This window comes from Stegostoma tigrinum, chromosome 20 (genome assembly GCF_030684315.1).
Source record: "Stegostoma tigrinum isolate sSteTig4 chromosome 20, sSteTig4.hap1, whole genome shotgun sequence".
In the NCBI taxonomy this organism is placed as follows: Eukaryota; Metazoa; Chordata; class Chondrichthyes; order Orectolobiformes; family Stegostomatidae; genus Stegostoma; species Stegostoma tigrinum.
In genome coordinates this window covers 32811821-32832461 of record NC_081373.1, presented here as the reverse complement: position 1 = coordinate 32832461, position 20641 = coordinate 32811821, and the positions used below count along the sequence as shown (strand labels likewise).

At 39.9% G+C, this 20641-nt stretch overlaps 2 protein-coding genes across 5 annotated transcripts in view; one reads left to right on the top strand and one right to left on the bottom strand.

Moving 5' to 3' along the window:
• dock1 (dedicator of cytokinesis 1) overlaps nt 1-20641 on the bottom strand; it is a 562483-nt gene that overhangs the window by 262736 nt on the left and 279106 nt on the right. The window lies entirely within an intron of this gene.
• The window catches only part of LOC125461825 (inhibitory synaptic factor 2A), a 117586-nt gene that overhangs the window by 911 nt on the left and 96034 nt on the right, over nt 1-20641 (top strand). For all 3 annotated transcript variants that reach the window (XM_059653094.1, XM_059653093.1, XM_048551088.2), the window contains exon 2: nt 6318-7511. In XM_059653094.1, the coding sequence (XP_059509077.1) occupies nt 6325-7511 (1187 nt within the window). In that variant the 5' untranslated portion in view covers nt 6318-6324. The remainder of the gene's footprint in view (nt 1-6317; nt 7512-20641) is intronic.

Sequence of the window (20641 nt, the reverse complement as noted above, 5' to 3'; positions counted from 1 at the left end):
CTCGTAGCACAGCTTGCTTTTATTGTGTTCCTGTTACCTTGGAAATGCTCCATAAAAATACAGCAAAGCACCGTACATCTATGCTGCTGGAAAAATTATAAATAATTTTCATGACTTTTAAATCCTTTGAGAAAATATTCATTTGCTTAGCAGCTTCACAGAAATCACACCTCCAGTATGAATTTTAAGCTTGCTAAGGTGATTTACAAATGGTACAGCATAAGTGAATAGTAGCCCATTTTACCATTTTGCTTCATACCATTGGCTTGCAGCATGGTTCCATTTTAACCCCTTCATTTCCTACCTTAAAGTGTGTTTTATTGTCAACTTTAGTAATATATGACATCAAGTTTACAGATCAGTTGAAGCAACACTATTTCTGGCTCTCCATCTTTGATATTAAACAAAGGTAGTAGAACACACCAAGCATTCCAAGGCCTAACAGTTAAGTTAGAATGCACTACTAGTCTAAAAATATGATTAACCTTTCTCAAATAACACCAAGGTGGATTGGTCACTTATAGCTGTTTACACTACATTTGTTTGATTTAATTGGGTTTGTGTTGGAAATAAACAAAAATAAACAACCCAAGTTAGTTATTATGAAAAACAGATGGCTCAGATATATAACACTGAAGATTTAAAATTAAGAATATTTTTGGTTGGAATTAAGACAAGGTGGCTAAAAGGACACGTGCTGAAGTATAATATCAGCTATCTAAAGGATGTTATGATTAAGTAGTCAAATATATGCTCAGGCAATCTTTTTTTTATAATATTTGAGAAAAACACATTTTACTCATGGTTAAAAATACAGTTAAGATTATTTCAAATATCATATTAATGTTAGGTATTTGAAAGTTTTGACAACTAAAACTTGAAAATACATCAAAACATCACCAAACAGAATTTTATCAATACTTTTGCTTCAATTTTTCGCAAAGATAATTTGGGGAGTTACTACGTTTAAAAATCAGAATAACAGGTAATAATTTATTGTAGAACATTCCTAAATAATAACGAATATTGAATAAAGTTTACATTTCATTTATACTTCCGTGGATGATCTTCAAGAAAATGCTATTTTCTGAAGGATATAAAAGGTAGGACTACATTACCTCAAGCTATAAAATACTAGGGAAGGACACCGATTGACTAAAATGCAAAAGTTATGCATATCGAATAAATTGTAGATTAAATCTAAATAATAACTGAACCTGTCAAAGATACTTTCGGTGAGTTTATCAATGGCAAAGTGCATAAAATATATTAAAATACAAATGGTTTCAAATAGAACATATCAGTATAAACCTATCCTTGGCACAGACAATTTAACTTGGAGAAATTAATGCTTTCTTAATTAAATTGAAGGGGACAAACTGTTATGTAGGTCTAAACAACATACTATATCTGACATACAATCCAACAGTAACAATACAGCTTGAATGCATAATCCCACCCCAAATTTATATCATGAAATTTCTGCTTTTTCTTCAAAAAAATTCTTGTCCCTATACCAAATGCATTCAGGTTATCTTCCTATTTCTAAATTATATATCCTGGGTCCATTTCTGTTTATTTTTAAAAGTGAAACTTCCAATAGTCGATGCTATGAAATACAATCCAACATATATCAGAAGAAATGAACGTCATGGTGTTATTTAACAGCTTTTCAGAAAACTAAATGATTATGTTGTTGCAATAACTGTACAAATTGTCTTTAAATAAGTATGTTCATCAAGCCTGCAATTCAAATGAAACAAATTCCAATTTAAGAAATCAGAGCCATTAATCATTAATATTTTCCATTTTTGACTCTGAAGTTGAAAGTTCTTTATAAATCATTTTTATACTGAACAGGAAGAAACTCTTACAATATTCCATGCTACTTATCTGTTAAGATAATGATAGTAGAGACCAAAAGAGGTTATTTTGAAACATAGCCCTCAAAATGTTTAAATAGGTTGTGTGGTAGCTTTCACCATACATAACGCTCAAATAGATACATTTGTAAAGCATCCATAATAAAATCATTTTAAACAAAATACATAAAATTGTTATAGTATCTGGAAAACTGTTCAAGGTATTCAAGTTGTGCCTTCCAAAACATTCCATGGGATTGTCTTTGGAGCATATGAAAAAGCAGGACTGAAATGAATCAAGATCGATCTTGAGACATATCATGAATTGTGTTACATATACATGCATAATCTTTAGAAAGTATCTTCCACTTTCAATCTATTTCTAATGTGATATGAAGCCTATGATATAACTTACAGGCGTTACATAATATTTAAATAGCTCTCACTCAGAATTTAAAAAGGAAACTGAACCAATTAATTCCAGCACAAGCACACTAAATGTTGCTATCTCACTTCCTATAACTCTTAAATTAACAACTTTTAATAACCTATTATTAATAGGTGCAAAGATGGATAAACTGTTAGTAGCATTTTTACTTCTATGTCAGACGATGATAGGTTGAAGCCCTACTCCACAGACTTGAATATAAATTTAAGCTAATACACCTGTGCAATATTAAGAGTGCATTATTGGAGGTGTTAAACCAAGGCCCTGTCACCTGTCTCAGGTGAAACAGCATATGAGTTATCCTTACTATCCTAGTCAAATTTTCATAACTCTATCAAAAACATTTCTGAAAAGAAAAAGTCAGTACAACGCTGTTACTTGTTGAACTTAGCTGTGTGCAAATTGGCTGAAATTTATGCTTTATGCAATGGGAAGTCTTTTACTTTTCTATAAAAATAAGTATCTTGAAAATAAAGAATTGAGTTAAAGAATAAAGTACATAAATAGTAAAAGGGCTGTACACGTGGGAACAGTACAATGTCTGTTCGGATACATAAAAATAAAAAATATAAAAAGAATAACATTTCATAGTAGAAACTGTAGCATCAATTCAGTTGTTCTATGTATCTTAAAAATTGTTTTGTTTTCAAAGTGTAGCAATAAGACAATTCAATGACAACAGGGTTGTTTAAAGAAAATAATCTCTTTGCCTGGACTGTAAGTCAAATCCTTTAAATATTTTTACTTAAATCTATTTAAATCATATTCAATTTGGACTTAAAAACAGAAATAATTGGAATTTGGAAGCTGTCAGTAATTCTATAGTTGAACAATCTCAAAACATCTAAAAGAGTGTGAACTTGAAACAGCATTTTGAAAATCTCATCATTTGAACTCCAGGATTCATTTTGGCATTTCTGATGTTGTTGCATGACTGCCATATAGCCAGTGGTATTAGTTTTATTACTAACTAAATATTACTATTGGACTGATTGGAATTATTTTCCAAGCTATTAGCATGGAAGGAGGATTTAACATGTGGTGGGTGGAGTATGGGGTGCAGGAAATCATGAGTTTCTGTTGTACAGTAGAGCCAGAAGTTGGGTATAAAGGAGTTGTTGCGGGACCAGATTAGTGCAGGAAGATTTGTACTAAGTCTAGGGAAATAACATTTATTCCATTGATTTTACAAAAAAACAGTACCAGTATTTATCTTTTCAATTTATCGAGCTTCTGAAGCAGTCTCTTATTGGGACCACTGCTTAGGCCATTCAGTTGTATAGCATTCTGGTCTCAGCAGCACTTAAGTATGTCTCCTTGTCAAAGGAATGTTATTCCTATTTTTTATTAATCGCAGCATGTGGACATCTCTGGCTAAGTACAAAACCAAAGGAATAAATAATTACTTATTCCTCATCCCTATTTGCCCAGAGGGTAGTTAATAATTAACCACATTGCTGTGGGTTTGGAGTCACAGGTCTGTAGGCTAGACCAGGTAAGGACATCAGACTTTCCACAGAGGGGTTACAATGAAAGTTCACCAGACCAATCCCTGACAAATGACAGTTTTTTAAATTATGACAGGTTGACAAATCTAACCCTCTATTCCCTAGAGTTTCTAAGCATGAGAAGTGATCTCATTGAAAGATTCAAGATTTTTATAAGATTCAGAACGGTTGTAGATAGGATGTTTCGCGTGGCTGGTGAATCTAAGACCAGGAGGCAAAGTCTCAGAATAAGACAAGAGAGAGATAAGGAGGAATTTCTTTCTTCAGAAAGTGGACATTTAGAATTCTCTAACTTAGAGGGCTGAAAGATTTCGGGACTCTCGCGACATCAAGAGATAAAGAGGCATTGCTAAAAAGTGACTTGAGACAGGTGATCAGTCACGATATAATTGAATGGCGCCACCGTCTTGATGGCTGAATGGTTTATGCTGTTCCACATTCCGATGCCAAGTTCCAATGGGAGGAACATGTATTACTTTCAGTTCATCAAATGGTAGCTGAAAACTGCATTAGAATCCAATGCCTAATGCAAGATCCAAATTTACACATCTGCACAATTCCTGGAAGGTCTCAAGGGAGGGAAGGGGCAGAAAAGGCCTAAATTTTCCATTTATGGCCCAGATTAGTGCTGCCCCTCCACTTGGACCCAATAAAGAACAGTAAAAGACTTCAAATTAGAATTTGCTTTACGGTCACATTTACTCGGATGGGTGCTATGAAAAGTTTACAGGTCGCCACTTAAGGCACCATCTTAGGTACAAAGGTACCTAGGTACAGATGCTCAAGTACAAATTCTGAGAGAAAAATTAGAAAACTAAAGAAATAAATCCAGAACTTCACCCCATATTGTGTACAAAATCAAAGGAATAAATTGTAAAAATAAAGATATAAAACACTCAGAATAACAGTCCTTCCAGCCCAGGCTGCAACTGTACCTAATGTCCAGCCTGTGCCGAACCTCGCCTTCAGACTCTTAAGGCCGGGAGTCCACTCTGGATTCAACTTAAGTTAGTGCCCATCTCGAGGCTAGTAATCCATGACGAGGCTAGGAGACTGCGCTGAGGCCTGGAGTCCTTGTTGGCTTCACCTCGAGGCCGGAATTCTACGCTTAGGATGGGAGTCCATGATGACTTCACTTGAGGTTCAGTAAAAGGCAGTATGCAAGGAGGAAGGGGGTGCAAATGCGAAAAGTGAACCCAAAACAAAAGAAATGGATGAAGTAGATAAACTCCAGCTGAGCAGTCCTTACTCCATCACCATCTTGGATTTGACAGACTTAACAGTTTTTGGCCTCGTCCCAGTCAGTTTGGCAGAAAAGCTGTTGTGGCTTCTATATTTAGATCCAAGTTAAAATTGAAGTCAGATTACAATAGCATTATTGTCATTCAAAAAGAATATGTAAAAACAGCCGCACTGACTCTAAACAGATGCCCTTCCTGCCTGCAAGCTATAACTACAGCCTCTGTTATCTTAGTGATTTCAGGTTGATTAAGTAACTTGGAATACTTTAAATGCCAGATTGCATTTTGTTGTACAAGGTAGCATTAAAGTAATTCCTATTTAAAGCTGTAGACATTAAAGACAAAATAATAGGCTCCAGTATTAAACCAAGTTCATGATTGATAAAATATATTTTTGTTTCAATCGCATCTAAAAGCTTGTGAAACTTCACTCACTGACCCCATGAATTTACTTCAGAAAGCAATGTCTTTTAGTCTTTCTTTTCAAACCACCACTTTTCAATACACTAAACATAGATTTCTGCTGTGACACAAACAGACAATATTCTTCTTGAGAATTAATTTCAGTAAAGGAACACCTTTCGTATTCAAAATCAAGATTTATTCAAACACAGATTAATAAGGCTACACACAAAGTGCTTTTTTAAAAAAATTAAATGCCAACAGCATTGCTGTCAAAATCACTGTACTTGATTTCCAAGGCAGCTGAAGAGGTTTTGCTTGCTGGATCTCTGAATGAATTCACCACTACAAACTTGTACGTAGCTTGTGCATTCACTCAAATCAGAGAATAGATGTATCTATGTAGGATTCTACTGCTTCATTGGCTGTGTAAGTTTCATTGTCATGAAAGTCAATTAAGAACAATTGCACTGATACACTCTGATTCCTCCCCCCGCCAAGATAAATGCTTAGATAGTTTTCTATTTAACTCTCTTCTTGAAATAAATTGTTCTGATTAAAAGCAATCGTAGCCCAATGCAAACAAGCAAAACCATCAAATTTTGAAAACTCTTTTACTTTAGTTTTGCCATAAGGCTTTAACCTGTAATGCATTTTCATGCAGAGAATTTTCCTTGTGAAATAAGACAATGGGGTGGTGTTGGGGTGGGGAATAATTACGCAGTCAAATTCATTTTTATCAAGGTGCATCTCATTGTATAAGTTCAACAGTCATTTCACAACAAAAAAAATTTCATACAATTATTGACACATTACAAGTTGTTTTCAAAAGTGTTTCCATTGTTCTTAACTGTAGGTAAAAGATGGTGAGTAAGGAACCAAGCAAATGTGAATTCACAAGTACAGAGAATGAAGCTGAACAAGCAGCTTCAGAGACATTGGAAATGAAATATGCACTGGATCCAAACAGGCACATTAGAAAAAGAAATAAAGCTCTACAGGTGAGATTTAAAGACATCCGCGAGGCACAGAATGAACAAGAGAAGAGACTTTCTGCAGCTCAGCAACTGGACAAAAAAACAATGAAAGCCATTGCTTATAAGGCAGCTTATCGCAAATACATGACAGTGCCTGCACGAAGGTCAATTCCAAATGTAACCAGAAGCACAGGTGTGCAGACATCACCTGATCTTAAAAAGCGGTATCAGACATTTCCTTTGGAAAGGAAGAAAGTGAACATCATTAAAATTGCTCCAACTGTTGACACATTCAGGAGACACAACAATGATTGGGCAATTGATGTTAAAGATAATATCACCAAAGAGTCAGGAACCAACAGAACTAGCAGTACCACTGGAAACAATCAAACAAACACAGAAATCAACTCGCATAACATCAGCAAACTGAATAAACAAGGTGATAGCTGCAGTTTTGATGATCCTAGCAACAAGAGTCCAGGAACGCACAGTTACAATGAAGAGCTCGCTCACGTTTTAAATTTGACAGAGTCTAAACCAACTGGGCAAGATTATCAACTGTGTCATATGGCAAAATACAGTAATGCATCAGAAAATCAGAACTTTAATCAATCAGTGCAAAGTGAGCTGCAGCTAACAGAATTCACCTCCTTCCACCTAACAGAAACCAAGTGTGAACTTATGCAGCCTGATTTATCAAATTCCTTGACACAAGACTCCTCACAAAATGTGACAGCACATGAAGTACTTGAGAGAACTTTGCAACCAGCCAGTCTGCATTCTTTGCCAGTGAATGGTCAAGTTTGTTCAGTACTATCTCCACAAACTGAAGAGGAGCTGTCTGAATCTACTGTATCAAACATTACAACCAGAGATGAAAGTCAATGTCAGTCTAATCAGACAACAGTATCTGTAGTGGAGTCAAATCAGCAAATCATGCCTCTTACAGAAGTGGTGGACCTGAAAGCGCAGCTACAAATAATGGAAGATCTGATCAGTTCCAGTCAGGAAACCATTAAGGTGTTACTTGGGGTTATTCAAGAATTAGAAAAAGGCGAAGCCCTCAGAGAAGGGTAAGATCACACGGAACCGTTTTATCAAAAGATATAAACACAGTGTAAAAATGAATGTCCAAGTAATAAATTCAGCAAGCAAGCTGTTACATGGTGTCCTAGAAAGCAAATATAAGGACAAATTGCCAAAATTACTAATTAAATAGATACTGTTTAAAAGGGGTGACTCATATGCAACATGTCGATCAACAAAATTTAAACAGATTTCCAAACATTTTCAAAGCTTAAGCTTAAGCTTAATAAAATTGAAGAATAATTTTACTTAAAGACTTATCCTTATCAGATCAATAACTACAGAGTGCAATGCACAACCAGTGACTGACGTTATGCTACCAGCAGCTCTTCACTGTAGATTATACTCAATTCATAGGGTAAATACTTCTCACAACTGCTTCCACATATACCTAGAATCAGGCTCATGTGATAGCCAGTATTAAATTGGAAAACATCTGCTTTCTCAGAATATTAAAATGTTGCAGAACTTGCATTTCAACACGCCCACCAGCCTTGGGCCAGTTAAGAATATATGAGCTGTAGATATGCCTCAGAGTAGAGTTATACTCCAGCCAGTGAGCTGTTAGCAGAATTAGATGATTTCCTAAAGGATCATCAATTCACACAGATCATGACAAAGAATATTATGCATGTTAGTTTTGTTTCACCACACTGCTTTCTTAAATTAAAGAAAATACATTACAGTACATTTTGCAAAGATAATTACAGTTTTTTTTGTTCTGTATAGTTAGTGAAACATTTCAGTCTGGATTTCTCTCCCATTAAAAAAAAATCAACAATATCTGTTCTGCAGTTTCTGAGAGATAAGCAAGGTACTTTCTGTATTTCACGCAGGTAGTAATTCACCTTCTGTCCATTACAACAAGAAGCATCACATTAAGCATATCAAATCACCTTTGTCTTTTGTGCATGGTTGAATAATGTTCCACCAGGAGGAGTTGGTGACAGTCATGCTTTTTAAGCATTATAATTTGTAAACTTATCTTACTTAAAAAATGACTTACTTGAAAAAAGTTTAAAAATTTCGCTGTGGATTAAATATGAAATTCTCAAAATCATGAATAATTTTTGATATTTTTATATGTATATATATATCATATATTTACCTAGTAACAACAGCTAATTCCACTAGATGTGACTTAAGCACATGAAAATTAAAATCTAAAAATTCAAGGTCCTGAACTGAATTAAAACAAAGTGAAGCCATGGTCAATTAAAACTGAAACTAAACAGTAAAAAAACGTTGAAGCTATTTTGAATAAAGTTTAATATTGCAACAGCATCAAAAAAAATTGAAAGTATGCTTTGTTGCCAAAATTCTTTAGAACTGAACTAGCCCAGACAGGGGCACACTTGATCGAGGTGAGCTGTAAAGAAAACTGTTCATGAAACAGAAATTAAAATAGATACATACTGGTGTCAGCTCTCATTAAACACTGGTATCATCTCTCAGAAACTTGTGGGATTTGTGTTTTAATAACAATCAACTATTTTACGTAGATATCTTATTCAAGGGAATCAGATTACGGGTGAGATATTACTGCTACTTTTATTAGCAGACAAAACAAATTAATATGACCATGTAATAATATCGTTTCCAGTATTTAACCCCTACATTTATAATTTCCAGTCTTGTGTGTATCCTACCCACGAAATCACGATTGATTATTCAAATAAGACAGTAATCTTTGTGGTGTGAATAGTGACCTTGACAATTTTTTTTCAAACAAACAAGTTTCCAACTCGGAAGTTTTAAGTTATTAATATTTAACTCAAGAAAATATTTGAATGAAGCATTCAATGGTTCAACAGTCAAACGAAAAGACTGTTCTACAATGCACAAAAAACAGATTTCATTGACATATATCTAATTTATTGTAAAGGATTAAACCTACTGACAAGGGTAGGATTATCATCCATCTAATAAAAACACTGTGGTTTTGTGCGCTTAGCTCTCATGTAAACTATTTTTCTAATAAGGTGATGCAGGTCATTCACTTGAGCCCTGATACCACCATGCATGTACGTTCCATTTAAAAGTTTAAATTGTCATTAAATTACAATCAGCCTTTCTACACAACCTTTTTTTTTCCAAATAAACAATTGGTAGTAATTGTTGTGATATTAGTTCAAAGACAGAGAGGGAGCAAATGGGTTGCTATATTGGAGTCAGGCAACCTGATAAGACAAGTTTCATTCAAGCCTTATCAAGCTTAATAGCATCAGGCCTCAGCTGATAAAACAGAAGACCAGAAGAGTAAGGTGAGATGGGATATGCAGCCAGCGAGCACAGGAGAGAGAAAGAGGGAGGTCTAGAAAATCCTGTGTGGTATAATGGGAAAGATGAAATTGTGACTTGGAGTAAAGGGAAAGTATACATTTTCATGAAGCTGTCCACATGTTGACCATACAGCCAAGAAGATACCAAGCAGTCTTTATGTCATGCCAACAAATGAACATACTAAATAATTTCTGAACAGAATAGGTTGCAAACAAGGAGGAACTCTTACCTGGATCACTCGAGGGAGATGGTGGTAGAAAGCAGAGGAGGCAGCTAAGCTGGATCAACAGACATGTGGAAAGACATTTGATTCAGCATACCCTGCCTCCCTCTAGCTGGTCAGGGTTAACTTTAAAATGGAGATTAAATTTGAGTCACCCAGCTTCATTACGATATTTATAACTGTGTTCTGCCTCTTGGGATCTGGTTGGTTGCTCCTCTTCCTCCCTCCAATAAAACTGGAAGTCGGTTGGTTCAAAGTAGGTTTAACATCCCACTCTGCCTAAATTCACCCATTTTTAAGGGCGTGACATGATTAGTAAGTGTTTGGCATTTTAAATTAGAGACAACTTTTCTTAAAATTCAGAGTCAAGTGGCAAGTCTAGCATTTATTATTCTCAGTTGCACTGAGAAGATAGTGGTGTGCGACTTACAGTGATTTTGTACCACTGAGTAACTTGTTAGCTTATTCCTGCAGGAAATTGAGTGTTGAAATTGTTGGTATGGGCCAGGAATTATATCTGTGGCTAACTGGATATGGTGGTCAGGTGTTTTTCCATAAAGCGAAAAAAGTTGGCTTTTACAGAGAGTCTGACATTTTTACGGTCACTTTTCTGATAAACTAAAGTCTCCAGGAATGATTTGAAACTTCAAAACAGCTAATGAACCTAAGCAAAAGTACTATTTAAGCCAAATTCAAAATGTAACTATTAGCAGGGATTGTATGCTGCACATTGACGTTTAATTCAGAGATGAAAAACCTACTGAATCTGATCTTGCATTGCACAATGAATGAAATTTGGCACAAAAACAAACTTGCTGGAAAAGCTCAGCAGGTCTGGCAACATCTGTGGAGGAGAAAACAGAGTTAACGTTTCGGGTCCGGTGACCCTTCCTCATAAATGAAATTTGGCCTTAATAATAAGTCATATCTTCTTTTTGGATAAGGGAGGCAAGAAAGCAAAATATTCAGTTAGGTCAACAACAATGTGTGCCTGTAGTGTGAAACTAAGTGGAACATCTGTGTTTGTAACTGTTCAGAAACATTATTTGCAATTTAAGACATAAGAATTGTCAATTACACAGCAATTTCAAACAACTCTAAAATCAAGTCCACACAACTTGGGCATGGCAACCTCAACGGGATGCATGTAAAACAAATACTGAAGAAGTGTTGCATTCTCTTGAGCACATACAAATCTCAAACCTATAATCTCAGAGATTTATTTTATAATAGCCACAACTTAGTGCAAAAACTGTCCAGCCTTCGCTCCAAAGGAATGAATTTATGGATGAAAGTTAGCTCGCTGAGCTGGAAGGTTCGTTTTCAGACGTTTTGTCACCATTCTAGGTAACATCATCAGTGAGCCTCTGGTGAAGCGCTGGTGTTATGTCCCGCTTTCTATTTATCCGTTTAGGTTTCCTTGGGTTGGTGACATCATTTACTGTGTTGGTGATGTCATTTCCTGTTCTTTTTCTCAGGGGCTGGTAGATTGGCTCCAAATCAATGTGTTTGTTGATGGAGTTCCGGTTGGAATGCCATACACTTCTAGGAATTCTCATGTCTGTTTCTGTTTGGCTTGTCCTGGGATGGATGTGCTGTCCCAATCAAAGTGGTGTCCTTCCTCATCTGTATGTATCAGACCTCTTGGCATCATGGTAACCCACAAACCCACCAACACACTAAAACTGCAGCTAATGAACTTAAAGACCTTATACAGACAACAAGCAAAACGAACGTCATTTACAAAATACCTTGCAAGAACTGTGACAAACACTACATTGGACAAACAAGCAGAAAGCTAGCCACCAGGATACATGAACATCAACTAGCCACAAAAAGACATGACCCACTATCACTAGTATCCTTACATACAGATGAGGAAGGACAGCACTTTGATTGGGACAACACCTTCATCCTAGGACAAGTCAAACAGAGACACGCACGAGAATTCCAAGAAGTATGGCATTCCAACCGGAATTCCATCAACAAACGCACTGATTTGGAGCCCATTTATCACCCTCTGAGAAAAAGAACAGGAAATGACATCACCAACACAGGAAATGACATCAAGAACCCAAGGAAACCTAAACACATAAATAGAAAGCGGGACAGAACACCAGCGCTTCGTCGGAGGCTCACTGATGATGTTACCTAGAATGGCGACGAAACATCTGGGAACAAACCTTCCAGCTCAGTGAACCAGCTTACATCCGGAACCAAATAAAGACACACTCTTTTGTGGACCAAGAGGAGGAGAGCGTGATTGTATTGGAGGTGGAAGGAAGATGTCGGGTTGGCTGTGCACCCTTGCAACTGGTGGATCTTATTGCTGGCTTCGGCCTAACGCTGGTTCAGGGGAGCAGCCAACCTGCAACGATGGCTGTGGCAAGTGCTCGTGCCCCAGGTCAGGGGGTCCGGGACACCATCCGCGTTTCCGTGAAGAAGGTGGATGAAGGTGCACCTGTGGACCACACCTTCTTGTGAAGAGGGTCCTGTTGGACTGTTGTGGGTTCGCTGCTGTGGACGTTTACTGCCTGCAGGATTTCCCCGGAGGAGGTTTTTACGATGTAACCTTCAGGAGTTCCAAGCTTTGTGAGCGCTTCCTGGAGGTTTTCAAGGAGAAAGGAGGTGAGGGCCCCCTCTCTGTACTGACCGCTGTCCCGCTGTTCATGATGCTGGTGCAGAGGAGCCGTATGGTGACTGTACACATGTACAACCCGCATGTGCCACCAGTTGATGTCCTGACCTTCCTTGGAAGGTACACGAAGGTGGAAGGGGACCTAACCAACATCATGGACCCCTTCGGGATCTGGACCAGAAAGAGGCAAGTCAGGGTAACGCTGAGGACGGTCGCGGACGGGAACATCGTACACCCACCGTCCAGCTTCGTGATCGGGGGGAGCAAGAGCTACCTGACCTATGCAGGGCAACCTAAAGTCTGCCATGCTTGTGGTAGGTCAGGTCACGTGGCGGCCGTCTGCAAAGCCACCATCTGCAAGAACTGCAGGGACACCTTGCAAAGGATTGCCAAAAGAAAAAAGCCGCAAGCGTTGCGGGGAAGCGGGCCACCTCTATAGGGCATGCCTGCGGCAGGGGACCACCTACACCCAGGTCGCCGGCAGGGGCAATGGGGGCCAGCCCCCCCGGAGGAGAGGAAGGCACCAGGGCCCTGCAAGGACACCACTAATGTGCAGGAGGGCCAGGCCGTGCAGGAGGGCCCAGCCCCGCAGGACGGACCCAAGGCCAGTAAAGCGCCCCTGCAGGCTCCACTCCCCGCTGACAACCCGGAGTCAATGGAGGTGGCGACAGATGACCCAGGGGAATGGATGACTGTCCGGAAAGTGAGGAGGAAGGCGTGCCGGCGGGCCCATGCACCACAACCATCAGGCGGGAAGAGGCAGCTACAGGGGGACTATAAGAGCTCCTCTGACGAGGGAGATTTGGAGAGGGCCCGCCCAAAGCAGAAGCTAAAGATCTCAAGGGAGAAGGAAAACAGCACCCCGCTTCCAGGTGACGGGCGGCGTCCTGAGGTTCCCTCTGACACCCAGCCACCACGTGCCGCTGGGGCCCTGGAGGGCCCCCCGGAACTTACAGGCAGGAAGGAGGAAACTGCGCGTCCCCAGCCTGACCCAGAGCCGGACTCTACTGCGTCCGTACCCCCGACGGGGGGATGCCACCCGGAAGTCAGCACGGACGGTTTCCTGAGCCCGGAGAGCAACCAGCAGTTAGCCCGGGCAATGTGCATGAAGGGACAGATTGAGGGGTTGAACCTTGGACTTGGGGAGGGTACTGCGGTCACTGCCCACAATGGGAGTACGAGTTGCAAGCATTATATGTGCGCAGCGTCAAGTCCACTGCAAGATGTGTGTCCACACTGGCCTACTTGACCACCGTCAAGGCGGGCCTCCTGTTTCCGGAGTGCGGGATACCGCACCTCAGCAGGCTAGGTGTTCAGGGGTGTGTGGCTTATAGGGGGATGAGTCTGAATGGGATGCTCCGAGGGGTGGTATGGACCTGTTGGGCTGAAGGGCCTGTTTCCACACTGTAGGGAATCTAAATCTAACCTAATCTAATCTAATCTAAAAATACAACAGGTCAAACATGAAACTGAGTTATAGTCAAAACAAAAAAGATCCCAGTATGTCAAAAAAAACACTTAATTTGAATTTTTTTTTTTCAAATTACATTTTTCCTTACATGTACAGGCAGAGAGTTGGATACTGGTACTGGTACTGGCTGTATTGCCCTACTTGAAGCTGGCATGGGTCTAACAGGCCAAAAACCTGTCTTCTGTGTTAACACTATTCTGGCTCAATTTATCTGATATAAATATTGATTCCTATATCACTGCCCCTGCACAAAGAACCCTGGGATTTATCAGGTGAAGCAAATATGATCTCATCACTATTAATCTCCTCCTCTCCTGTTGATCATAAGTCTTTATTAGACAGTCCTACTGACATAAGGTGATAGACAAAACAAGACCCAGTCTAAAGAAAATCAACGTTTAAGATTAAATAGGAATAGAAAGTTATCACTATTTCATACATAGATTTTATATACGTATATACTTATAGAGTATAATTAAAAACAGTGTTAGAAAAGGCAGATAAGGAATGGAGGTTGAACTCCTGAATTACACTATTATGTAATTTAACATTGACGGTCTCAAGCCAATTCCTACAGTAAAAAGATATTTATATCAGTAATTAATGACTCTACTGATTGAGAGCTGCAATAGATTTGAATTTGTAATAGCATGGTAGCTAAACAAATGGCATCTTTTTACTAGGTGGCTAAAATCTGAGCACCTTGCAATTGCTGGAGGGGAGAGTTGATATCCTTCTGTGTACTTTACCAATCTCAAGGAAAACGGTAAAATACTTGCCCAAAATCTCATAAATTCAGATGACATTCCTAATGGTTGACATGTTAATCACACGTCCTTGTCTCCGATATGATATTATTTTGAAAGAAAACAAAGATCTATGCATGTCATCAATAATTTTGTAGTAAGAAAAAATTGTGGTAGATTGTGTACGATACTGTTTTTTATTCATTAATGCGATATCAGTGCTGCAGGATAGGCAGGCATCTATTGCTCATCTCTAACTGCCTGCACGGCAGTTAACAGTCAACCACATTACTACGGGTCTGGAGTCAAATGTAGGCCAGACCAGGTAAGGCCAGCATGCATGAACCAGATGCATTTTCCAACAATTGACAATTGTTTTGTGGTCATAATTACACTCTTAATTCCAAATGTGGTGTTATTGTTACTTTTTACTGCTATTACTTATTCAGACCACAGGGCAACAAAAGTCTGAATTTAGAAAGACAACTTTTTGTGACCACAGTTAATTTGGTACCATTATTTACATAGCTAAAACATCAGCAATACTTCACTGAAGACAGAATCTGAAAATTCCAAGAGCGTTTGACGATGCATTGGGGTCGGAAGTGCCAACAAAATTCAATTTAAAATAAAAATGGAAGAACCTCTTGTACGTACATCAACATGCAAAAAAAAGGCCAATTATAGGATAAAAACATGCCATTGGCTGCTTCCCTATATTGGTAAAAATCAGTGACTTTAAATGTTAAATAGACACAGGTCATTTGATTGGTTCTCAAAGCAGCCTACATAAAATTTCTTTGAAGTTGGCAGCACATATACACAGCATGATTAAAAGGGCATTTGACATGCTTGCCTTCATTGCTGAGTCCTTTGAGTACAGGAGTCAGGGAGTCATGTTGAGGTTGTACAGGACATTGTGAGGCCACTTCTGAAATAATGTCCCCCGGTCTAGTCAGCTAGTTAGAGGGAGGATCTGGAGAGGGTTCAAAAGAGATTTACCAGGATGTTGCCAGATATGGAAGGTTTGCCTTATAAAGAAAGGCTGCATGGGCTGGAACTATTTTCATTGGGGTGTAGGAGGTTGATGGGCAACCTGATAGAAGTTTATAAAATAAATGAGGGGGATAGTGTGTGTTACTGGCAGTTATCTTTTCCCTAGGATGGGAGATTTCAAGACGGGGGCACATTATTAAGGGGAGAGGAAAGAGATTTAAAAAAGACTAGAGAGGCAATGTTTTGTTTATACACAGGTGGTGGTTCATGTGGAATAACTGAGGAAGTGGAGGGTGCAGGTACAATTCCAATGTTTAAAAGATATTTGGATAAGTAGACAAATAGGAAAGGTCTGCAGTGATATGGATCAGGAGCAGGCACGCGGGACTAATATAGGTTGGAATTATGTTTGGCACGGACTGGTCGAACCAAAGTCTCTTCCGTGGTGAATCAAGAAGAAACTCATTTCTTACCTAACATCGCATTGGGACAGGGATACAAAGTTATAATTTAAAAACAAGAATTTATTCCTCCTTCATCATGTACATCTTTTCAAATACTGAACAAATATCGTACTCAATGGAAGGAAGAAATGAAACACGGCTAGACTCCAAATTCAAGTAGCTTTCAGAGCGCATTTGGCCATTTACCAGTGTGCAAGACAAAAAGGAAGACATGTTCTCCAATGTTCATGCAAACATTTGTACCTTGGATTGTGGATGAGGTCATTGGTTTGCTCGCCGAACTGGCTAGTTATCGTCACAGACGTTTCAACACTATGCTTGGTAACATCATCAATGCAACCTCTGATGAAGCAACGTTGTTCTACTCTGCTTGGTATTTATGATCCGGTCTTTGAAAGTTGGGTTGTGTCATCTCCGATTCTGTTCTGCGTAGGTTTGTACATGGGATCTAATTCCACATGTTTGTTCATTTCATTAGGTTAGCACTGTAGCCTCACAATGCCAGGGACCCGGGTTCAATTCCAGCCTCGGGCAACTGTCTGTGAGGAGTTTGCACGTTCTCCCTGTGTCTGCATGGGTTTCCTCCGGGTGCTCCGCTTTCCTTCCACAGTCCAAAGGTGTGCAGGCTAGGTGGATCGGCAATACTAAATTGCCCTTAGTGTTAAGGGGTGTGTGGGTTATGGGGGATGGGTCTGGGTGGGATGCTCCAAGGGGCGATGTGGACTTGTTGGGCCAAAGGGCCTCTTTCCACACTTTAGGCAATCTAATTAGGGTTGAAAACAAGGCCTCTAGGAATTCCCATGCGTGTCTTTGGTTGGCTTGAGCTACGACGGTCATGTTGTCCCAGTTAAATTGATGGTCTTCATTGAATGAGTGCACTGAGATGAGGTAAAGTTCATCATGTTGTTTTGCTGCTAGCTGGTGTTCATGTATCCTGATGGCTAATTTCCTTCTGGTCTGGTCAATGTAATGTCTACTGAAATCACTGCAAGGTACTTTGTAAACCACGTTTGTCCTGCATGTTGTGGGTGTGGGAGCTTTGGTCAACATAACTGTTTGTCGTGGTATGGCTGCAGGTTTGTGTGTTACCATGATTTGTACTGATCGTAGGAGTCTCATCGTCAGTTCTGATATCTTCTTCATATACGGTCATATGGCCAGTGTATTGGGGAGTACTGTGTCCTCTTGGTGTTGTCTATCTGATAGGCACCTCTGGATGAAGTTGTTGGGATACCTGTTGTTGGCAAAGACCTTTATATAGGTGTGCTTCCTTCTTCTGGAGTAGTTCTGGCAAGTTGCAGTGAGTTGTGGCCTGTTTGAGTACTGTCCTGACACAGCTTCATTTGTAGACATTGGGGTAATTGATGTGGAAATTGAGGATTTGGTTAGAATGGGGTTGCCTTCCTATATACTGTGGTTTGGAACATCCTGTTGGTCATTCATTCTACCGTGATATCTAGAAATGGAAGTTGACTGATGTGTTCCTCTTCACTCGTAAATTTGATCCCGGTCAAATTGTTGTTGACGGTGGGTCTCTTGTAACTTGGTGTTTAATTATCACACGTGTCGTTCATCTTTTGGATTCACAGTTTTGACTGAATGATCGGGAGGGTACAGTGTTCCAGTCTCTGCAAAACTGCCTCTGCAATATGGGTGACCCCATAGGTGTGGCATTGATTGGTTTGTATATTTGACCATTAAATATGAAGTGTACGGTGAGGCAAAGGTCCAGTCGTCTGAGTATGTTATTCTTGCTGATGGAGCAATTTGGAGTCGGCATTCTTGCTGCACCCGGTAATGTGGCTGGTGGTATGTCATTGGATGTGAATAGTGTTGTGACATCAAAGGGTGCTGCAATCTTGTCATGATTGATTTTAATGTTCTTGAGGTTGTTAAGGAATTCCTGGGTTGAGTGGATGGAGTGTGGTAATCCATCGACCAGGTGTTTCAGTCTCTGATGTAGGTCCTTGGCCAGTTCGTGTGTAGGTGTGCCTGGTAGGCAGACAATGTGTCTGAGGGGGATGTCTGGTTTGTGTACTTGTAGTCCGTAGAAGCAGGGGGTGTTCGAGCCTTATGGTTTCATCTTCAAATAGTATGTCTTGGTAATCGGTCCTGCATTTTTTAGTGTCTTCAGCGATTGGGTTATCCTGTTTGCTAGCTGCGGTGTTGGGTCTATCTTGACCCGTTGGTAAGTGTGTGTATCTGCAAGCAGTGCCTGTGCTTTCTCAATGTAGTCCCTACTATAATCACTACACTGAACCAGAGGAAGGAACGGGAGACCCACAACACATCAGAGGGGAAGCACTCAAAAGGACTCAAGAAAGACAGGATCATCATAATCCTCCCAGTGAACAAAGAGCACGTGACCATCATTACGAACAAACTGGACTACATGGAGAAAGCACAGGCAACATAGAAACCTTTTACTGAAGAAGGGTCCCAACCCAAAACATCAACTTTTCTGCTCCTCTCCACTGCTGCCTGGCCTGTTGTGTTTCTCCAGCTCCACACTGTGTTGCCTCTGACTCCAGCACTGGCACTTACTATATCCGACTCAGAAAGCACAGGCACTGCTTGCAGATACACAGACTTACCAACAGGTGGCAATAGACCCAACAACACAGCTAGCAAACAGGATCACCCAAACACTAAAGACACTAAAAAATGTCGGAAAATAACTAAGACAAACTACATGAAACTGAAACCAGAAGGCTTGAACACCCCCTGCTTCTATAGACTACACAAACCAGACACCCCCCTCAGACACAATGTCTCCCTACCAGGCACACCTACACACAAAATGGCCAAGGACCTACAACAGAGACTGAAACACCTGGCCGATGGATCACCCCACTCCAACTACTCAACCCACGAAATACTTATTTTCAGGAACATTAAAATCAACCACAATGAGACAGTGGTATCCTGTGACGTTACAATACCATTCACATCCATTGCCATACTACCAGCCAAAGAAACACTCACCACATTATTGGATGCAGCAGGAACACCGAATCCAAACCGCTTTATTAGCAAGGACATTATACTCGGATTACTGGATCCAACCTAAATATACAAAACAAATCAACAGTACACCTCTGGGGTCACCCCTATTGCAGAGGCAGTCACAAAAAGACTGGAATACACTACTCTTTCCCCCCCCCTATACAGCCAAAACTGTGGATCTGTTATGTGGACAACACGTTTGTCATCTCATCGTCAACATTTCCACCGGGATCAAATTTACAAGAGAAGAGGACAACAACAATCAACTTCCATTTCTAGACGTCAGGGTAGAACAAATGACCAACAGGGAGTTCCAAATCACAGTACACAGGCATAACCCACACTGTCCAAATCGCCAAATTCCACAGCAATCACCTCAACATCCAAGAACAAAGCTGTGTTAGGACACTACGCAAACAGGCCAAAACACAATGCAACACATCAGAACTACGCAAGGAAGAGCAAGAGCACCTATTCAAGGTATTCGCAAACATTGGATATTCAACAACTTTATCCCTAGGTGTCTACTAGATAGACAACGCCAAGGGGACACAGTACACCTTCAGACTTTGAGCCTCATTCCCTTATATCAAGAATGTATCAAAACTGACGAGACTCCTATGGCCACTAGGAATCACAGCAGCAAACAAACCCACAGCCGTATTATAACAAACACTCAAACTGGACTACATGGAGAAAGCACAGGCAACATAGAAACCTTTTACTGAAGAAGGACCAAAGGCCCCATACTCATGACATGCAGAACGAACGTTGTTTACAAAATACTTTGCACTGACTGCTGCAAACATTACATCAGCCAGACTAGAAGGAAACTAGCCATCAGGACACATGAACACCAGCTAGCAGCAAAACGACACAATGAGCTTTCCTTCATCTCAATGTACTCAGACAACGGAGGCCATCAACTTAACTGGGACAACGTGACCATCCTAGCTCAAGCCAACCACAGACACTCACGGGAATACTCAGAGTTTTCAACCCGTAATGCAACAAACAAATACGTGGATTTAGATCCAAATGCAAACCCATGAAGAACAGAACAGGAAAGAACACAACTTAACAGACTGGATAATATAAATACCAAGCGGAGTGAAATTATGTCACTTCATCGGAGGCCACACTGAAAATGTTACCTAGCATGCTGACGAAACGTTTGTACAATAACCAACCGGCTCGGCAAGAAAGCCAACAGCCTCATGTTCTTCAATGCTGCACACATTCTAACATTAACCTTAAAAAAATCCATAATCTTCTGTATGTGATTGCGAA